The sequence below is a fragment of the Dinoponera quadriceps genome, unplaced genomic scaffold (assembly GCF_001313825.1).
Source record: "Dinoponera quadriceps isolate SergipeBrazil2010 unplaced genomic scaffold, ASM131382v1 scaffold458, whole genome shotgun sequence".
NCBI classification, from domain to species: domain Eukaryota; kingdom Metazoa; phylum Arthropoda; class Insecta; order Hymenoptera; family Formicidae; genus Dinoponera; species Dinoponera quadriceps.
Genome location: NW_014554796.1, coordinates 155 through 13,917, shown reverse-complemented (window position 1 = coordinate 13,917; position 13,763 = coordinate 155). Strand labels below are relative to the sequence as shown.

The 13,763-nt window shown below is 34.8% G+C and overlaps 1 protein-coding gene across 1 annotated transcript in view; it reads right to left on the bottom strand.

The window, feature by feature from the left end:
- The window catches only part of LOC106741875, an 18,110-nt gene extending 5,391 nt beyond the window's left edge, over positions 1 to 12,719 (bottom strand). The window contains exons 1-2 of the mRNA XM_014614275.1: positions 12,576 to 12,719; positions 12,177 to 12,296 (exon numbers count right to left, since the gene is read on the bottom strand). Of these exons, the coding sequence (XP_014469761.1) occupies positions 12,177 to 12,296; positions 12,576 to 12,719 (264 nt within the window). The remainder of the gene's footprint in view (positions 1 to 12,176; positions 12,297 to 12,575) is intronic.
- Between the last annotated feature and the right edge of the window lie 1,044 nt (positions 12,720 to 13,763).

The following is a 13,763-nucleotide window of genomic DNA, read 5'->3' as shown; positions in this document are numbered from 1 at the left end:
TGGGACACGCATTGGCTGAGCAGCACTTCGATTCCTACGAGGAAGTCGAAAATTGGGTGACTAATTGGTTTGCTTCAAAAGACGAACAGTTTTATTGGCGTGGAATCCACAAATTGCCTGAAAGATGGGAAAAATGTGTAACTAGCAATGGCCAATACTTTGAATAAAATGTTTTTTACTTTCCCATTAAAAAATAGTGTCTTGATTTCACAAAAAAACGCTCACTTCATACCGGTACACCTGGTATATAGAATATTCTAAGAGTCATCGGCGATGGATTTCTAATCAGTAAATGGGCTTGTTACTAGCTTGAAGGGGGAGGGATTGAGAGGAAAATTTAAATTATACGTGGAAGCTGAATCTTTTAAACAAATTATAAATAAAAAAGGATACGTGCACTATACATATGAACGCGAAATGTCGGCTATCGAGTAAAATTTTTTTTAATTATTTTCATACGTAATAATACTGTTGTGCATTGTTGCCCGGCAAACGAATACTTCTGCATTATTTCACGCTCCATTTCATTTTCCAAGACCCTCCAACTGTCGTGGATATCTTTCAAAATTTGTTTCACCTGTGGTCGGGTTATTTCAAGTAAAATCTGAATGCTAAACGACAAGTAATGAAAAGACACAACGACTAACTTACTGCGTCAGACTTGCTATAAAATGAGTAATATAGTACAATACATATAATAGATGGCACGGCGTACGATAGAAGCTTGATAAGAAAATCCGCGGTCAACCGGTATGTGAGGAATGATGTCAACTGAAAATGATGAATATATAAAAGAGAAACGGCACGATTTAATAGATGCACTGAGAGAAGTTATTTTTGAGCTCAACTATATATCCTTTTTATAGTTTCAACTATAAAAATAATAGTAGCAAAATAGATATAGGGTTATCTTTCATTAAGATGATTGTTGTTACAAATAACAAATATTTTTCCTTAAAGGTGAGTGTCCGCGAATTCTCTCCCGAATGCATGAACTTCAAATAAAAAGTACCGGAATTATTTAAAGATAAGGCAATAACAAAGGGTGCGTTCAAAAAATGTTGATAAATATAAGGTAATTAATATATATCTCTCATTATTTGTAATTTTTAGGTAGGTTTTCAAAAAACAAAAAAAAATCGCGATTCGTTAAGATTTAATAAAATGACCAATATGTATAATGACAAGAAAAACCATATAGAAAGAAGGAGTGTTAGTGATAAACTCAGTATAACAAATATAATAAAATAAAATAATATATAATATAATAATATATATAATATAATAAAATAAAATCTGTAGAGGTACTTCAAATACCTGGAAAAATAGAAAGGATACTATTATAGTCATGTTGATAGCGTGATTAATTATCGCATACGTCGATTGTTGATATGGCCACAAGTTGAGCGTCGACAGAAGTATCTGATTTACGCGGTAATAATGATTTTCTGATACAGATCCTATTTCTTTGCAATTCCAGGGCATGTTCAAAAAAAAATGACTCTATCTCGCGCGCCAGCGTAACAGACTAATCATCTCTAGTCTTCCCTTCTGATATTTTTACAGAATTTCGCCAAATGTGGTGCGTAATTCAGAGAAAAAGGAAAATGAGATAAAAAGGCAAATTATCGAAATTACCCGCACGGTGCGATTTCCCAAGTCGTGGGGAGCATATTGTCCTCATTTTTTCTTTCATATCGGCGCATGTGCCGATTTACAGGGGCTGGTCGCAACGTTTCATTGTTCTACGTGACATCGAGCGTGATGGTCTGGTGCTTCGATCGCGAGTGCTTTTTGTTACGAATACGATAGAGTGCGGAGACTATTTCTTTCAGTAAGTGTTATGCAAAATGGTAGCCTCGTTTTCTCTTTTAAATTTCTCTTTTAAATCCCTCTGCACAAATATCATGTTAACCCCTTGGCATACAATGACGTCTGGGAGACGTCATTCAATTTCATGTACCATTGTAGACTTTGACGTCTCCAGTGAGTCAAGAACTGTCTCCGGTGACACCGTGCAGTATATTATTCGGTTATTCAATTATTTCACTTGTGATTATTCAATTGTTTCACAAGCTTGCACATAACTATTCATTGAGCAAAATTAAATAGTATTTTTCGGACGCATCAAATTCCGTTTTATTTGTATGTCAAGGGGTTAAGCAGCTAGGATCGGAAATTGATGATTAAAAATATATATCTCGAATATTTTCGAAAGAAATTACAAAGTGACAATATCCACAGGAAACAACATTTACCCGGTACAAGTTAACATTCAAAGATGAAATTACGATTAAAATGATTAAGAAGTAATGAGTTGCAAGAATATCTGCCAGAAATAAGCCGCATCTTCGACAAGAAAAAAAAAAAAGTGAAAAACGAGAAATACTTGGTATCACAAAAAATATGAAGAATCATTATGGAGCGTAGTAGAGTATGTGTAGTATATAGAATCACTAGAAAAATATTATGTGCCGTGAGAAATTGAGAGCACATTGAAATACCCGCATAGAAAATTTATTGAGATTTAATTGGGATCAAATCCGACTTCTCGAAATAATTATGGATTCTGATTAGAAGTGTAATGTTTTAAACATGCGATTCTAAATGGAGAAACACAAATATATTCTATTGTGTCTCATGTGTTCTTCCTGGTTATGTAATTTTTGACGTTTGATGTTTTAGTACAATCTTTCATGAATTATTAATATTTATCTCACTGCATCTCTACTTATATCACTGCACGGATTATAGTACTGATATCTCGTGTGTCGTATGTATAACACAGCTAGAATCCATTGTTATTTTGGGAAATCGGACAGAAACCCAACTAGATTTCAAGATATTTTCTGTACAAGAAACAGAAAATCCGTGTTTGGGATAAGAATAGGATTTCCAATTGGTATTGCAGTCGGATAACCTATTTTGGAACAACTTCATCGGGCATACTAATCTATATTTTAGATAGGAAAATCTGAGACAATTTCTATGGGGGCAGATACCGACTTAGGAGTTTTTCGGTGTATACCCACCGCTGCGCTTATATCTTGAAAAATCATGTGATGTTTTTCTCCGAAGGATTATACGACGCCTAATTATGAATTGATTGTTCAAAGATTTCAGTCTTGAAGATGAACCGCATGCTTTTCTTTCCAATTTACAACGTGGGATCCAAGTAGCATTACACGATTTCACTTAAAACTGATGAACACAATTATAAGACATATGATGATATTTCTCTTCCGCCAACATTGGAGTGAATAGCTGCAACATCTGAACCAGTGCAAGTATACGAACAATATTTACCAATTTGTTTGACGAGATTATTGAGGCTTGGTATATTGCTTAAAATTTAAAGGATGTTTTAGTTAATAGTTCTAAGCGTGAATTTTTATAAACACGAGAATATAACAATGTTATATAGGCATATGCGGACGTGTAAGTGTAAAATTTACGTTACGTTAAGGAAGACATTTTTCGTGACAGAAGTAAAATCGAAATACTATAGTTCCATTCAAATATCAATCAATTTCCTTTATTCTGAATGTATTACTCTCGCGCAAGTCAGTTGACCTTTACTCTCCTTTCCTGATATATAAAATATATTATCGTAATCTAAACTATATAGCGTGTTTATAGATTATATAATTTAATACTTTGTTAACATCTGCATGCTGTTTACATAATCCACCAGGTGTTATTTATACTTTTTCGTAAGTTGTCCTTTTCATTGTTGTAGAGAATAAATTACCGTAAAATAAGATACCGACATACTCATTAGCTACAATACATATTCGTTAGATATGTTCTGATAATTAGAACGCTTATTTCTTCGTTTCGGTCAAATGTTACTTTTACCTTAGCAAAACCCTCTGTTGTATCCACAATCACTCTGCCAATATATATAATATACGGCTTTGTCGTATTTTTCATAATAAATAGAAACATCTTTTGAATTTGTATTGAAATCGCATACCATTTCACGTTATATCTGCCGATATTGCGCGCTGGCATGTATTGTCGAAAAATTTCTCGAGACTTAATTTCACGTAAGTAAGCTTAATTGTGACAGCAGAATAAATACTCACGCATTGTTGAAGATTTCTTCGTTATGATCCGTAATTTTCTGTCCGTAGTGAGTAGCCAAAAATATAATTGTAATGTGCGTACTAATTATTACCAACGATGGAATTAATTCGAATAAATCTTTTTGTGCATTTATTGTATTGAGCAGCTGAAACGCGAAATTGTTGGCTAAAAATTCATGACCCAACTTTTTGTCGAAGAAAGATATGAAGACATCGGAAAGGTACTTACTCGAAAGAAGTTTAAACTTAAAGTTAGAACCGTAATTGTACTTGTTACAAATAAGTAGGGCTCAAAAATACTTGTTAAGAATAAACTGCACCTTTAATTAAATAAACGGATAAGAAAGAAAACAAAAGTCAAATATATGTTGAAGAACAAATAATTTTACATTGGAAAAAACGGCGAACTAACTTTATCATGCATGAGAAGTGACTATGAGTATTTCGATATTTCTGATAGAAATTTGAGAGTGCTTGCATTACATAGATACTGACTTGAGAGCTCTTCGGTGTATATATACCGCAGCGCTTATATTTCGAAGAATCACGCGTTCATCTTTCTCTGTAAAATTATGCGAAGTATGTTGATCGATCGAATGTTTGATTCGATAACTGCAAACATATTTAATTGTTCGCTTGTTAGTAATTTCAGAAAAAACTGTATGCAAATTATATGAACACACTGTAGTTCTTCAAGCATTGCGCTTTGATAAAAAAATGTGTTTTATTGATTTATATGTTAATTTTTTTTATTATAATTAAGAACTATCTTGACACTGTAACCACTACATGATCACAAAACTTACCAGGCAACACTCAACATCCCGCAGATATTATCAATATATACTATCATGAACGTAAATATGCTTATAGCGGAAATGTAATTGACGAATATGCTGATTAAACAGTGACACAAAAGTAAATAAAAATATGTCTCCTCGTCGACGAAATATTCCATTATAATATAGGAATTATGTGGACGGGTCTCATTTAACGGAAAGATCATGTCGAGAAAGCCTGGCAAGAACTGAGTGAACGCATATGCAATGAAGCTTATGATGATACTCACTAGAAAATTACATTCGTATAGTTTAATTTTGTAGTATCATACGCGGCCACTTATTATTTATTTGCAAAGATTTAATAAGACATTAGAATAATATATATATGCAGGGGATATATCACTATGTGGAAGTTGGTAACGTATTCGGTTCTTTTTGTAAATAATTTTTGTAAATAATTTTTAATTTTTGCAAATAATTTTTATACTTAATAATGTTGTCGTCCACATTTTCCCGGTCAACGAATACTTCCGCATTATTTCGCGCTCCGTCCCATTCTCCAAAATGTTCCAACTATCACGAATATCTTCCCAAATATTTTTCACCTACACGTTATTTCAGATAACATCTAAACACTAAGCCTCAAGTAACAATAGAATATAATTATTTACCGCGTTAGATTTAGCGCAAAACGAGTAATATAGAACGACACTTGATATGCAAGGTACTGCATATGATAGGACCGTAAGGAGAAAATCAACCGTAAGTGGATATGTGAGAAACGATGTTAACTGAAAGTGACCAACATATCAAAAATAGTATATTCGTATATTCTTATACGCGGCTACATGTTCTTTTCTGAATAGATAAATCGGAAGCGAAATACTGCAATGTTATATTCTAGTAAGATATACTTTATAAAATATAATTGCCAATAGTTTACAGAATAGTTTTTTACATGAATATCTCTTAAATTCTATTGTTGTTTAATTAAAAAATTTCAGTAATTATTAAAACACCGACAAAACACGATACGATTGTGTCTGCATAGAACTAATAGCCGGTATAAATACCTGAAAAACTATGAGGGACGTCATCTCAATCAAGAAAAAGACGTTATTAATTATCGTGAATTTTGATCGGTGATATGGCCACAACTTGAAAATCGAAAGAAGCACTCGGTTTATATTATAATAATGGTATTCTTTGAAGTCTGTTTCTCTGCGATACGATGGCATTATCGAGAGAGAAATAACGTCAAGATGTTGTCGTATTGAACGGTCTGCCCGTTTAAGTTAGACTGTGTCTTTCGTATTTCCATTTTCACTGTGTTTTTCTAAAATTTATCAACATAATTAGGACGATGAAATTCGAGGGAAACTCGCTCGAAACATATTCAGTAGTTTAGAGCATCATTTAAGGTTTGTTTTTGATATCGAAAAGAAGGAAGCGGAATTATTAAAATTGCAGGTAGTATTAGCCAGGTGCGATTTTCCCACCTGATGGGGGACGTTATACCCATGTTTTTCCTTCCACGTTGACGCAGGCGTGTTTGCCACGAGGTCGTCGTGATATTTCATTGCTTTTCGTGATGTCGAGCACTTGTGTTGGATTAAAGTGCTTTTCCTGCTATGTGCCTTACGAAAGTATCGCGAGAGGTATTGCGAGGATCTTGTTTGTCGTTAAAGATTGTCTAAAAGGAGAGGCTACTTTCTTTTCAATTTGCAACATCGGGTTCAAATAGCATTACGCAATCTTGCACGAATCTGATAAGCCCAGTTATACAGAGTGTGTATCGAGAAATGTAACTTTCGTAAAGAATTATTTCGGATGAAAGGAATTCTAAAAAGATCTATTTACTGATCTTACTAGTTCGATCATCATAGATGTCGTTGCCAACGTCGCCTTGAATTTTTTAAATGATGTCCCCTATTTTTTATTGCTCTACTTTTATAGGCCTTTTTGAAATATTGTCAAAGCACTGTAATTTTGTTTACTGTGTAAGTTTTTATAAATGTAAGTGCGAATATTAAGGGGTATCGTTGTAAATATAAAACATACGACAGACATTTTTTATAACAGAAATAGGATAACATAAACGTGAAATGCCACTAATTAATAAATTCCATTTACTTTTTAATATATTATATTTATATTTTGACATATATTTTCACGCCTGTCACTCGATTTTTACTTTTTTTTTTTTATCAGTAATGGAATAAATTTCCATGTAACGTAAGGTATGTAATATATCTACGAAGTGCAATATTTGATTTTTTTATGTTATCTGTTTGCTCATTATGCACAATCAACTATGTGTTATTTATATTTTTCGATAAGATGCTCCTTTCATTATTGTTCAGAATAGATTAACGTGAAATAAGATATCGACATGCTCATTAACTGCAAAACAAATTCGTCAGATAAGTTTTGGAAGTTGGAACGTCTATTTCTTCGTTTCTGTCGAATGTTACGTACATTAACGAAACCTTCTATCGATCCCGCAATTACAAATTACACTACCAATATTTAAACTACAAATTACACTACCAATATTTAAAACATACGGTTTTGTTGTATTTTTCATGATGAATAGAAACAATTTTTGAACTTTCGTTGGAGCCGCGTATCATTTCGTATAATACCTGTAAGTAGTTCAGTTAAGAGATTCGTTAAGCGGTGCGACAATATCGAGCACATTCGGTAGAAATTGAATACAAAAAGCGCCAGACACAAAAACACGATCCCTGCGGAACGTATGAAAGATCAGACTTATAAATTATAAATGAGACAATCTTGAGTTTCGCTTATATGGGGTTAAGCGAGCTTGATTTTAAATAATTTCAATTCACAGCTCAACTATCACTATCAATCGGCTCAATTCTTTATATATTATGCTCAGCATGAATTGCCTGGAGATATCTGCATATTTTCTTAATATATCAACTTTATCCGGAGTCTTCAATACCATCCATTCGTCTCGAATTCTCCTGAGGATGTGTTTTATCTACACTTTTGAATAATCTATGAATACATATGGCTGCATCGGAAATTAATAACATCGAATACATTGTTGTCGAGTGTGCTATGTATATATATATATGCCGTGTATATGTATATACACGTTGATGACTAATATCGAGGGCAAACCCGATGATTATATAATAGCGTGAGAACAAGCGTGGTGTGCAGAATATCGATTAATGCTATTAACTTCCTTTGTAATCCTTGCGTTTTTCACGAGGGGGCGAATTGTTTCGATTGTTTCGTCCGCGAAAAGGGTCTCCTCCGTAGCGAACACATTATGGTGTTCTCACATTTATTTCAACTGTGCACGAGACGGTATCCTGAGAAATTATTTTCATTGTTAACTTTAATATTGTTTGAGTAACCACATCTTTTCGAACTACATTGCAAATCCAAGCGTGTAATTTTACACACTTTGTGTAGTCACTTTTTACTTTTTTACTTTTACGAGTTCACTTTCAAGAAAATGAAAGTAACTTTCCTGTTTAAAATGGTATCGTATTTTAACTCGTACATTTTGACTCATTTTGACAAAATAAGCCAGAGAGCGACATTTTGACTGCACAAAATCTCGCTCTCTAGCTTACTTTGTATTGTCTTCCAATTCTTCTGAATACGATGATACAATTGCGTGATCTGCCGTTAAATGCCATAAATCTATTTCTTTATCATCGCTCATGCCAGTTAATTAGAAAACATCTTACAGCTTTCGGCGTAAAGGTAAAGGTGTAGTGTTTCAATATAATTAACGTATAAGGCAAAACTATTGACATAGTTTTAACGAAGAGAGCCATATCATACTTCCTTGTGATGAAAACCCCAACAGAAACCAACAAATACGGCGATCGATTGGCGATAGAAGTGTGTCGCTCTGACGCGACAAAGTGCGAGCGCTTCCAATATCAATTTCGCATTATGTTATTTCTACTTCGTGTCGGATTCATTGATAAACTTTCCGAAGTCCGAAAAGAAAATTCGGCTAACGTGAATGATTTTTTATGAATATTTATCACTCGAAGTATTCGGGGCAGAATCAATCCGCAGCTGACGTCGCTACAAACGGATGCACTGTGCATTACCTGCATACCGAGATACGTCACGAGTAAGATAATGATTGGTATCCGCTGTAATAATGCAAGACGCGATCTGTTGTGATGCCACATACCTAATGTTTTGAGAAAATATTATATATTGATTGTATAGTAATGCATTCAGACAATATAACGATGCTCTCTTCTCAACTATACTTCGTCTATCGACGTTCTTCTTCGTTGAGAGATTACTTTCGAGCGGTACGGAGTATTCCCTTATTGAATGACTGATATTCGCCAGAACATGCGAATTCGAGCGGTGAATTTATTTCGGGAAAGAGAGAAGACACGATAAAAAGGACCTTCTCTCTGGACGTTCTGCGGACGCAGCGAGAAGAAAAAAAGTCAATAATCTAAATTACCGTGGAACTTCCTTCTCGCGAGATCTATATTGTACTCCCCGTACTTTCACCTTTCTTCTTTATGTCGCGCGTGCGCAGTAGCAGGAACGTTCCGTTATATATCGAACGACGCACCAGTCTTTCCTCAGCCATCGAACGGCGCACTGTTCGGACATATCCGTGAAACGACGAGTCCGCTACCTTAACTTCAAACGCGTATTTAATCACGATCCGCTGTATTATCGTAGTTTCATTCGTTCGTGTTAAGCATACAAGCCTTCTGCAATAACCGGTATGTGCCAACGCAATTGTATCGTTGCTTCGGTCGATCGGGATATGCATTTGTTCCTCCAACGCTTGTCTATTGGTATGATGCACAAAGTATCTGGGGTGATTATACGTTTTTATTCAACACACCATATTCAACAGATTCGGATCGCACGAGCTTGCGGAACAGCGTAGATTTAATACGACCGGTCGGTAATAATTCCTTCCTTCCTTCCGTCTTACTCGGCCCGTTATTACCGTGTGGAATATATCACCGTGAAGTAAGACACGGCCGCTCTCGTCAGCTGAAAAGACAGACACGTTGCACCGTCCATTAGATTCACTGTTGAGACTCGATGCTTTTATTGTGCGAGGAGTTCAAGTTTTACCGAAGCGAAACATTCCAGAGACACGACGATTATGCCACCACATGTTAAATTGACGTTTCTCGTTCCCCTCTGCATTATAAACAAAAGCGATTTTTGTGTTTGCAACGGTGCTACGTACCACGGTACGTTATAACTGCAATTTTTTTTGAACGTAATTCTCAAACAAAGTCAAAAATAGAGAATTTAGATTTAAATAAATATCATGTAAGAATCCAAAGAAATATTCGTTTGTTTTTAAACATTTCTTTTCTCAATATAGTCATCGTGGGTAAAAGTGTTGCGAAAGTGTGACGCGATTAGTTACAAAAACTCACGTTGTTTTGAATAGCTTTATTCCGTGCTCTGTTATTTCCTGTCCGCCGTAATTGCAGATGAACATGTAGCCTAAGTGAGCCAACACTAATATAGCGATTATGAATATCTCGCTGATGTTATTTGTTAACGTTACCAGTTGGAGGAACTACGGCGGAGAGCGCGGCTTTTTAAAGTGCGGCCCGCAATTAAATGGAATAGTGAGGTAGACGTTACTTACTTGAAAAAGGTTGAGGCTCAGTGAGCTAACGCCGACTATGATGAGAAGGATATATGACGTCATAATATCGGACGTCAAATATTCAACGAACCTTTAACGAAATTAGATATTGTGGCTGTTGCAATATCTTGAATAAGTCGTGGAAATTTAAAAATTACAGTCCGACCACAAGTAACTTGCGATAGTTAGCGCGAATTTCGCCATCATCATGCGGTAGCTGCGATTATTCATGATAATTATCATATTCGTGTATAATTATTGTTCGAATATATCCAGACCGCGTTTTCGGATCGCATAGTTTAGAGAGATACACAGTAAAAAAGGTTTGTATTAAAACCGGCCTTTGTTAAAATTTTTATGTAAAGTTTTTAACGTAACCTGTGGGATCAACACACACACACACACACACACACACACACACACACACACACACACATATATATATATATATATGTATAATGTTGAGTCGATATTCAACGTGTGTAAATATTAAAATACCTTTAACATGCAAAAGCTTTTAATACGAGAAAGAAAATATTACATTGAAAAAAAATGGTAATATCACCAAGATTTGTGCAAACGAGAAAAATCTGAGCGAGTAAACGTTTAATCCATTGAATAAATTATATAATTGCTAATTGGGTTATCAATTGATTTGACGATTGTGATTTAATTAGGAGCTACATGAGCACAACATATTGTTGCATCAGATAGACTGATAGACAGTTTACAGACTTTCTCCATCTAATTCCTCTTTCTAACAAACAGGTAGTATTATGATATTTGAAGTACCTACTCGATGGCTCTTTGATGAATAGCGACTGCGTGGACAATCCCCCGACAAAGAATATAGTCTCTTTTAGGACCAGGAATAGTTAATAAACTTTTCTCGGTCACGTTCTCTATACGGAGGCTGCAAATCTGCAAATGTATACACCGGTCTGCAGAAGCAATCACGAAGCAAACGTGCTTAACACTAACATTACCTGGCTATTTTGAAAAGCGCACACGCATGATAGATGTACATCATAAGTGTTGCAAGGGTGCTGCACAACGCAATCGCTCCTATGCAGCCGGTTATAACTTCGTGCATTAAAATGACGAAGGAGTATTTTTCTTGGTTGATAAAGTATTCCGTATTCACGATAACTCGATATGGTCTTGATTCGTTAAGCGGCCACACAATATTCAATATTATCGGTAGAAATTGAAATATCCCGCAAGCGATTATGCCGATATAGCAAAGTGCTGAGGAAAACGTGTTAAATTTGAAGTTTGAATTCAGTTACATTACATTAATTACTCTTGAAAAATTGCCGAAAACGTATTCGAACGAAATTTGTATCATCGGATTGATATGATCGGAAAGAACTATATTGGCATAGAATATATCGCAATTAGCTCTCTCTTACACATCGTCAGTATTGTAAAAAACTTCCCGTGGCAAGTGTACTTTTTTAAAATTTTAATTTCCATTTTATCCCTCAGTGAGCTCCAGTCATCGTGTATCTTCTCCAGCAATTGTCTCACCTGCTTGTTTTATTTATCTTTTTTTTCCTTATTTTATACTGACAGTTAATAAACGATTAACCTTATATGTGCTTTAGTACAAAGCATTCGAATAAATAAATAAAAACTTCTCTTGTTAGACTTACTTACGTTATTTGCCTGAATGACATAGAGGCAATATTTAATCGTGACGAAGATATTGGGGAACGTGAACGAGAGAACACTGAAGAGAACGTTAGCGTTGTACTGTGTCCTAACCAACACCAGTAACTGGAAATAGCGCTATTTAAAGCATATATCTTAAAAGATACCATGCGAAAAATGTGTGATGCTTGACGAAATATACGGTTTATTGCAATATACAGGACGAAAAATATTCTTAGAAAAATCCGGAAAATTGAATAATGTAAAAATTCCGATTTTAAAAATGATCATATATAAAATAGAAAAATAATAAGAGAAGCCGGGAAAAAGAATAAAAAATAAAGCGTTCATATTTACACGTGATAGCTGTTCTATCGCGGCCGCGCTCGATTACCATGCGTATACCTGTACCACGATAAATGATGTAAGAATAGCGATAAACAGCACATTCTGCATTCGTACTAGACGTGATTGCTGATACGGCCACAAGCCGAGTATCTTGAGAACAACTCGATTGATTTTATAATAGGGTGCCTCGGCCGCGTGCATTTCGTAAGAGAGTCGCTATGCAACTGTATTTTTCTTGATGCTTTTCCGTGTTACCTTCCACGACATTTTTTTATGAATTACAAACGATTAATACGATCGTCCGATGATGGTACCGTAAAAATGTGATGATAATTTTCCGACGACATATTCGTAGTATAAGCGGAGGAAAACTAGGCTAAATTGTCCCTATTCGTAATCGACAGCGATATTCTTTCTCTTTTACCGCATAGACTGTAGAATATTTTTGCGCAAACGCACTCGCGACTTTTGCTGCTTGGTAGTGAGCGACGTTACAGTCTTGTCCTGCCCGCCATACAATACACTTCGATTTAGCTCTATCGAAGTACATTGAAGTATATTAGACATAGACCATTAGAGGATAAAATAGTATCGGATGAAAATACTATCCTAAAATGTGTGTGCGTGAGTTGCGAGTGGTGATTAATATCGGTAAACCAAAATGATTACGTGGAACGCAATGTATCAATTAATAATGTTAACCCTCTTTGTAATTCTGCATTTTCCGTGCACAAGGTGACTCGCCGGGAGTTCCTCGACGAAGGGACGAATTACATCGATTGTTTTATCTGAGAAAGGGAACTCATCCGTAGCGGATATATCATGACGTTGTCACGTTTACGTGTTCCTGTAGTGTTATTGACAAAATTATTTAGTAACAGTTACCATATATTTGATATATATTGAAAGTGTTAAACTACTTTATAATTATTACTAAATTATGTAATATTATTTACCCAATAATTCGTATGGTTCAACTTAATGAAAAATTCTGTGTCATTATACATTTTGTTATTATCAAACGATTAGTAACTATAATCAGCCTTGATATTAATTACCAAATAATGCACTGAAACACACTGAAACCAAATATATTTATCAACCATTACTAGACTTTTTTTTAAATATATAGATGAGGTGCGCTAAGTTGTCAGAAGTTAATATACATTTTTATTTAACACTATATGTAACAAGTTTAGAACAGATATAAGTCGCACAATAATTTGGATTTAGGTTATAATCAAA